This window comes from Pelmatolapia mariae, linkage group LG10_11 (assembly GCF_036321145.2).
Source record: "Pelmatolapia mariae isolate MD_Pm_ZW linkage group LG10_11, Pm_UMD_F_2, whole genome shotgun sequence".
NCBI classification, from domain to species: domain Eukaryota; kingdom Metazoa; phylum Chordata; class Actinopteri; order Cichliformes; family Cichlidae; genus Pelmatolapia; species Pelmatolapia mariae.
Window position 1 is genome coordinate 1,063,127 of NC_086236.1, and position 8,561 is coordinate 1,071,687.

Below are 8,561 nucleotides of genomic sequence, written 5' to 3' on the forward strand. Positions count from 1 at the left end.
CAGGAGGAGAGCACGCTCTCCACTGAGGCAGGGAGAAGGTCAGCAGCAGCTCCTGGTCCAGGTTCTTCTTCCTCAGGACATGGAGGAGGTGCAGCTGCTGGGCCTTCTTTACCAGGGCGATGGTGTCGTGGGTCCAGGTGAGATCAGCAGAGATGTGGGTGCACAGAAACCTGAAGGTGGAGACAGATTCAACCTGTTCTTCATTTATAGTGAGAGGGGAGTGGAGCTGTCTGTGCCTCCTGAAGTCCATTATCAGATGTTCAGCTTCAGGTTACTTTCTGAGCGCCGGTGGGACATGTTCTCTACCTCCACCCTGTACGCTGTGTCATCTCCATCAGAGATGGGCCCAACCACGGTGGTGTCATCCTTATACTGGACGGAGACGTTGGGTGGGTGTGAGGCTGGGTGACAGCTGCAGGCGACAGGAAGACTTTTATTCTGAAGGACGTGGTTACCGGAAGTGGTAGTTTGTTGCCGTTACCGGAGCGTGTCGGTGTCCTCCGGTGAAATAACCGGTAAACTGTATTATAAACAGCGTAGAAAGTGTGCGCGCGACATTAAACGCGTGAGAGCAGCTTCGCAGCAGCCGTGTGGCGGGAAACGGACGCTGTTACAGGTGTGGAGCGGCGCTTCGAGTCACCGTCGCGGAAGTTGTCGGCTAACGTTGCTAGCTGCTGTGATTAGCTGGGCTGACGGGATTAGCTCCCGGGGCTGAGGACACCGGCGGAGGGCTCGATGGCAGCGAAGAGGAGCGAGCCCGGGGAGCCCTGAAGGTGAGCCTTGTCACCCGGCCTACCTGCTCACAGCCGCACGTCTGCCACGTCAGAGGACTGCGTCACCTGTACAGGTGAACAGGGACGTGTTCAGAGCGCAGACGCGAGTAACGGGACCGAACTTTTTACGTGATGTTTCTGTGCTGTGGGTGAATTTCTCTGCAGATCAGCAAACGAACCGTTTTAAAATGTTCTCCGTGACCGCACCTGTGCAGGTGACCTTTAACCCCCCGCTCGTCAGCACAGACACAGCTCAAAGTGCATTCAGAACATTTACATGTTCAAATAGGAAGTGTGTCGATGACCTGACCTGTGCTGCCTGGTTTAAACATGGTGAATGTTCAGTTTTCAGTAACCTGCAGTGCACGGTGTGACCCAGACCAGCTAGTGACTTATCCCCATAATCTCCCGGGGTGAGGACGCACCAAACTCCATTTAAAATTGCTAAGATTTGAAAGTGCGCATCAGCAGAGGGCGGTGCAGGCTCAGAGGCTCATGTGTGTTTTAGGTGTCAGCGAACAAACAGCAGATACCACAGATAGCTCTTAATGTTCAACCTTAGTGACATTAAAATCCTCCGTTAGGATTGAAGCTCCTGGTGTGTTTACCTGTTTATGGCTCCACCCCCCCAGGATGCTCCAGGGGCCGTACAGCAGCCTGGACCGGGACCGGCTCCTCATCCGGCTGCCGTTCAAAAGCTTCGCCGTGGGGACGGTTCTGCTGCCGGTGACCGGCTTCATCGCCTGCATCTTCATCTCCCTCTTGTACCACTATGAGGACGCGACGTACACGCACTGTAAGGTGAGTGCTGATGGCGAAGGACACGTCAGCAGGAAGCTGCTGATTTATTTAAGCCACAGCCAGCTGACGAGTAAAAATGTACATTTCAGGCTTTTCAGACTCGCGCTGAACGTCTGGGTAAAGCGTTACCTGGTGGCGGTGCGGTGATGGCGCTCCAACGCCACACATCAGCCTCAGGTGTCATCAGGACCCACCCACCTGATTCACCTGAAGTCATTTTTCTTCCAGGTGTCCAACTACCTCCCGTCCATCAGCTCCGCCATCAGCAATGTGCCGGAGCGCTACATCTGGCGCGGCTGCATCGGGCTGCACTCGGCGCCGCGGTACCTGGTGGCCTTCGCCTACTTCAGCTTCTACCGCAGCCGCTTCGCCAACAGGCTGCCGGAGCTGCTGCTGAGCGGGCTGGCGCTCCTCTGCAGCCTCGCCGAGAACACCGGCCTGGTGATGCTCACGTACGTGTCGTCCACGGAAACCTACAGTGAGTACGGCGCGGTCAGCTGACCCAGGTCCTCCAATCAGGAGTTAGCCCTTCAGACGTGCTGACGGCCGTTTGTCTCCACAGGTGTTCATAAGTACGGGTTCATCACGTTCATAGGGAGCTCGCTGGTGCACATGCTCATTACGTGCTGGCTGTGGTACGTCATCAAGAGACACTACGTGAGCCCAGAGGTAACCTGTCAGCGTGCTGTGCGACCACAAACACAAACTCCAGTCGTTCGTCTCGTTTAGTCGTAACAGATGAGCTTTAGTCAGCGTGGTTTCGTCTCAGGCTCGGTGTTAGTTTTCTTTACCAGCTGTTTGGGAGAAACTTAATAAATTAGTTTAAAATGCCCTTCAAAGCTTTGTGTGGACAAACTACTCGATCAGTCGGTCACAGTGAGTTCAGGATGTCCTGATGATATGTTACAAAGCTCTGTGAGAGGATCAGTAGATCCTGAGCAGATCGAGTCTGTAAATGTTTATGGAGGTTTTGTTCAGGTCTTTGAGGGTTCCCATCGTGCTGCGAGCGTCCACGGCCACGTCTGTGGAGGATTTCAGATCCTAACCCTAACCCTGACGGTGGTTCATGTTGTTCCTGTTGGGGTTCAGGTGACGCTGGGGCAGGTTTGTTTCTTCTAGGCATGATTGAAGGACTCGAACACTTCTGAGTCCTTGAGGAGGATTTTGGATTACTAGTAGGTCCTACTGGTACTTTGTCATTATGGTGGTTAAGTGAATTTCTGGAGGATCACATGATTTTGGTGGACGTTGTTGAGGACGAAGGATCAGGTAGTTGGTTCTGTCTCTGTTTGAGGTGTTCAGGTGGTTCAGGAGGTGGTTTTGGTGCTGTTGGCGAGGCTCCACATGTGCCTCAGGGCATTCATGTTGTTGTTTTAAAGAGGATTTAAGGATACTCCCGTAGGCTCTGTGAGAACGTGATGTAGCTCCAGAAATACTAACCCATCCCAGCTGTGGGTGTGGAGCTCTTTCAGGAGTGTTTGCTCCCCTGTTCTGAGGTTCTGTGCAGGTTTGGAGGCCTTCTTTGTTCCAGGAGTCCTAGAAGAAGATCTGGGGTTGGTCCTGTCAGCACCTGAGGCAGTTCTAGGAGTGAGACCTCCTGGAGCCAGTCCCGACTTTAGTGAACCTGCTGAGATGTGCTTGTAAGGCTTATTATGGTCTGCAGAACCTTCTAGCATTTCTTCTGTTTTGGTCGCCCGTGTTGGTGACCTCGGTGTGCATGAAGGGCTTTGTAGCGTCTTTCTGAAAGCCTGTTGGTGCTCAGGGAGAGTTTTGGGATACTTGGTGGGTTCCTTCGGTTCTCGCGGTGGTTCTGTGGTTCCTCGTGAGCTTCAGGACAGTTTTGGTGTTTAACGTCTCACCAGTAACATCCACCACTGGTCACATGCAGCCAGTTTGCCTCTTTGTCTTTCATTTCTTTGGTAGTTTTCCATAAATCTGATGTTTATTTCCCTCTCTGTCCGTCTCAGGAAGTGACATCATATCGCTGGAAGCTGCGTCTCTTCCTGTTCAACATCAGCTGCTGTGTGATCGCCGCCTACTTCTTCAGACGCCACAACAAATACTGTGAAGCAGGAAGTAAGTGCCGCTCTGCTCCCTGCTGTCTGTGCTGCTGCTCTCCGTGTCTCACGCCGTCTCCGTGTCTCACGCCGTCTCCGTGTCTCACGCCGTCTCCGTGTCTCCTCCAGTCTACTCCCTGTTCGCCGCCTTCGAGTACCTGGTGGTCTTCTCCAACATGGCCTTCCACATGACGGCCTTCTGGGACTTCGGGAGCAAAGAGGTGACCGTGGCCACGCCGCCGGAGGACAAACGATACTGAGCAGGAGGGGGCGGGGAGTTTCTACCATTTCTGAACTCGAGCAGAGAGAGGAGTCTGATGACATCATTCCAACGACACCCTGACCTTCGGAGCGGGACGGCGTGATGGAGACGTGGACCAGAGTTCTTCTTCTCTTGTTGTTTCTCTAGTGCGTCTGTGTCTTTAAATCGTCAGAAATGATGCGTATTAATGATGTCACTGATGGATCAGCCCGCTGTGATGATGTCACACTTGTTTGTTTACAGAAACAGCTGATCAGGATTTTAATGGTTTTATTTCCACACAGATAAAAACAATCACAGACGCCTCAGAGACAAAATAAATGTGATGATGATGATTTCATGGTGGTGTTCTTCATCCTCGACGTCACCTGACGTGTTTAGTTTTTAAACACAAGAAAAGCTTTTCCACAGTGGACGATGAATAAACGCTGAAGGAGAAAGTGTTGGAAATGTAAAGTATAGAAATAAAAATGAACCTTTGAGTAAAGAGCAAAATGTTTTCAGAGGCTGAGACGGTCTGAGCATGTGCAGAGGATGGAGGCGGAGCTGCCGGGCGGGGGGACGACCTCAGAGGAGGTTCATGGCTGCAGTATTTGTAGCTTAAACAATCCTGCAGCACATTACTGACAGCACAGGAAATAACTTTAGTTACACAGGATGTGAAACGCTGCACGTCGGTTGGTTGTGGCTAACAGACTTATATTAATGTTCGCTAACTAGTGACAGAATCACGGAGAGGGAAATACGGACACAATCGTGTGTCATGATCAAAGTGCTTCCTGATGAGTCCAGGGTCCTGTGACTCTGACCTCTGGAAGGACAGAGGTCATGGCGCCATGTCACACTGGTTATAATACATTATTCTCTCATAAATGAACACAGTGGAGTGGACAACTCACCGCTGCAGCTCTACAGTGATCCTCTCACACTGATGTTCAGATTCACTGTCATTTTCCTCTGAGGTATCGATTCTGTCACTAGTTAGCCTGAGTCTGTTAGCCACAACCAACCAATCACATGTTCACGTTTGCACTGACAGATGGAACTATGATCATGTTTTTAAGCTTTATGCACTGATTTGTTAAACCCAGCTTCACAGACAGTTAAAGCTGTGTCAGTGAGGGAAATTAGCCTTTGTGTGTTCAGTGTTTCATGTCCCCTTTAATATAGTAGATATTTATTTAACCAAAGAGGTAATAATATCTGTAATTCAATTAAATTTTATTTATACAGCACAAATCACAACAACAGTCGCCTCAAGGTGCTTTATATTATACAGTAGACCCTACAGTAATACATACAGAGAAAAACCCAACAATCATATGACCCCCTATGAGCAAGCACTTTGGCGACAGTGGGAAGGAAAAACTCCCTTTTAACAGGAAGAAACCTCCGGCAGAACCAGGCTCAGGGAGGGGCGGGGCCATCTGCTGTGATTGGTTGGGGTGAGAGAAGGAAGACAGGATAAAGACATGCTGTGGAAGAGAGACAGAAGTTAATAACAGATTTGATTCAATGCAGAGAGGTCTGTTAACACATAAGCTGTGTCCCAAAACGTAGGCCGCATCCTTCGGAGGACCTGGCCTTTTCGGTCTACGTGGGCCGGGTCCTTCGAAAACCGAGAAGGCCGGAAGTAAACGGCTGTGAAACTGGACAGTCCAGCCTTCAGATCTGCGTCACCGCTGTCTCGGTGGAGTTTAATAAACTCGGCCGTCTGCTCCTTGCTGTCTAAAATATAACAGGACACTGGAGTAAACTCTCGAGCGTCTCACACTTCTGTTTAATCAGTTTTCTGTTTGACGTTTATTCAGCTGTGTGAAAACCACCCGAGGGATTAATAAAGTTTAATCTAATCTAATAACTTTAATCTCAGCCAAACCGATTTACTCACGAACAAATAAAACACTGAAAAAGCCAAACAATAACATGTTTAGGTTGTCTAAGTGACTTATATATCACGTTTAACCTGAGTAGTGAAAGTCCGCGGTGATCTGAAAATGATGTGCCGGGAGTTGTGCCGTTCTCGGCGGCTTCAGTGACCCTCGAGCTCTCGGCTCGCTATCGAGCTGGTGGGTAACAGACGTCTCCGAAAGACAGATCAATAAATCATCTGCATACATATTAACAATACTTTCAACATTCCCAAATTTGACTCCCTGTATACCAGGGTGGTTTCTTATGTTAATGGCAAGGGGCTCCAGAGCTATGTCAAAAAGAAGCGGTGAGAGGGCATCCCCCCGTCTCACCCCGCGTTGTGGTTGAAAGGGGGAGGATTTCTCTGCGTTAGTGAGAATGCAGGACACCGGACACAGATAAATCATTTTAATCCAATCCCTAAAATATTCCCCAAAACCAAATTGTTTTAGAGTCTCAAATATATAAGACCATTCAATCTGACCAAACGCTTTTTGGGCATCCAGAGAAAGTACTGCTGTTTTAGCCTCTTTTCCATAACCTGAGTAAATTGTATTTAATAATAAACGGACATTATTAAATGACCATCTACCAGGAATAAATCCTGTTTGATTAGGATGTATAATTGTTGAAATATGTTTGCTCAACCTTGTAGCTAAGACTTTGGTTATGATTTTATGATCACAATTTAAAAGAGCAATGGGTCTATAATTGGCTGGGTCGCCTTCCTCCTTTCCAGTTTTGTGAAGCAAACAGATATTTGCATCGTAAAGTGAAGTTGGTAACCTTTTATTTTTAACTGAGTCATTTATCATCCTAAGCATGAGGGGAGTAATTTTATTTTGAAAGGCTTTATAGAATTCATTACCATCGAGCCAGCTGTCTTTCCAAGTGGTAAGGCTTGGATTGTTCTTAAAAGATGGTTTTCAGAGATAGGGGAATCGATTTCATCTCTCAGGGCTTCATCTAACTGGGGAATAGAAAGTTGCTAAAATCGCTTTGAGAGGATTTAATTTTACTAGAATACAGATCTTTATAGAATTTGGTAAAACAAGTATTAATTTCCTTTGGATTGGTACTTACCCGATTTCATTATCACTTTTTGAATTGCTCGTTTTGCTTGTTCCCCTCTAAGTTGATTTGCCAGCAGTTTCTCTGGTTTATCTCCAAATTCAAAATGTCTCTGTTTGAGCTTCAAGAGAAGATTGCTAATGCGTTTATTTAAAATTGTGTTATATTCATACCTTAATTTCAGAATTTCATTTAAATCAGTTTGCAACAAAGATGATCTATATACTTCTTCCAGTTCAGGAAGCTTATTTTCTATTTCTTTAAGCCTTTTTCCCAATATTTTTTTCTTGGAAGATTCAAAGGAAATAATGTGACCTCTCATCACGACTTTAAAGGTCTCCCATAAAGTAGAATCTGAAACTTCTCCGTTATCATTGGTAGCAAGAAACATATCCATATTCGCATTGAGATATTTAATAAATTCTTGATCATTCAGAAGGGAAGGGTTAAAACGTCAATTATAATTTTTGGTCAAAATGTTTTTAAAGACCATTGAAACCGGGCAGTGATCAGATATTACAAGATTATGATAATTTGAATCAACAACTATGGGCAGCAGCTCCGAGGATATCAGAAAATAGTCAATTCTAGTATAGGTTTTATGAACATGAGAGAAAAATGAATAGGCCCTCTCAGTGGGATGTTGTACGCGCCAGATATCAATTAAATTTCTGGTTTTAATTAAATCATTCAGAGTTTGTACTGACCTAATATTAGAGGGGGCTTTTATAGATAGTCTATCCAAAAAAGTATCGAGAAAGCAGTTAAAGTCACCACCAATAATAATGTTGGTGGTGACTGTAGGTATTAAGTTGAAAACATTCTTAAAAAAATCAGGATTATCCACATTTGGCGCATAGATGTTAAGCAAGGTTATCGGTACTGAATTAATTTGACCGGTGACTATAAGGTATCTGCCATATGGGTCAGCGATCACAGAGTCTGAACAAGATGAAACATTCTTTTTAAGGAGAATCGCAAAACCTCTGGCCTTACTGGTAAAACTTCCAATTTGCTCTTAATCTTCGTTGGTTGTTAATATTTATATGAGTTTCCTGAAGGAATATTATCTCTGCTTTGAGTGATTTAAGGTGTGAGAGAACTTTACCTCTTTTAATTATATGTCCGAGACCTTTTACATTCCAAGAAACTATTTTTACATCGTTTCCCTCAAAGCTCATTGTTTAACCCAAACATCATCTGTCAACTCGATCAGATATCGACTTCCATCGCCATCTGCGTACACACACACACACACACACACACACACACACACACACACACACACAAACAAAAGAAAACACCACACTTAAACAGCCTAAAACAAACAAAAAAAACCCCCATAGGCACTCCCCACTCCCCATCCACCCCCATCCCCGCATAAAGCACTTCTGGACTGAAGTACTGCGTCCCTCTCGGCCCAAGGCCACTGGGCACACGGCCTTCAACACCTTCCTCCACAGAGTCCAATTCAATCAGAAAAAAAGCACTAGGCTTAACTCCGTGCTCAAACAAACTGTTAAATAGATTAAAAAAAATCAATATACGGTCTCTCAGAACATTAAAGAATCTTTTACAGAAGAAGCTTAAATCATACAGCTCAATTACAAACTATTCAGCTCAGAGTTTCTAAACACAGACACCTCACCTGGAGTAGAAAAGACCTTCAGGTGTCCGTTATAT

The 8,561-nt window shown here is 46.3% G+C and overlaps 1 protein-coding gene across 2 annotated transcripts; it reads left to right on the plus strand.

The window, feature by feature from the left end:
• The first annotated feature begins 426 nt into the window (after positions 1-426).
• Positions 427-4,400, plus strand: pgap2 (post-GPI attachment to proteins 2). Of its 2 annotated transcripts, none has more exons than XM_063488184.2 (6): positions 427-847; positions 1,406-1,574; positions 1,803-2,052; positions 2,137-2,243; positions 3,542-3,650; positions 3,761-4,400. In XM_063488184.2, the coding sequence occupies exons 2-6, from the start codon at positions 1,407-1,409 to the stop codon at positions 3,889-3,891; spliced, it is 765 nt and encodes a 254-aa protein (XP_063344254.1). In that variant the 5' UTR covers positions 427-847; position 1,406; the 3' UTR covers positions 3,892-4,400. The 2 variants fall into 2 exon arrangements, with proteins under 2 accessions (XP_063344254.1, XP_063344253.1); XM_063488183.2 differs by having other exon boundaries at positions 429-773; positions 3,761-4,398.
• The last annotated feature ends 4,161 nt before the right edge of the window (positions 4,401-8,561 follow it).

What these genes read in the sequence shown, in the direction of transcription:
- pgap2 (XM_063488184.2), top strand. Translation starts at nt 1,407, where the DNA reads ATGCTCCAGGGGCCGTACAGCAGCCTGGACCGGGACCGGCTCCTCATC. An exon ending in CGACGTACACGCACTGTAAG is followed by an intron (nt 1,575 to 1,802) that starts GTGAGTGCTGAT and finishes TTTTTCTTCCAG; the next exon opens with GTGTCCAACTACCTCCCGTC. An exon ending in GTCGTCCACGGAAACCTACA is followed by an intron (nt 2,053 to 2,136) that starts GTGAGTACGGCG and finishes TTGTCTCCACAG; the next exon opens with GTGTTCATAAGTACGGGTTC.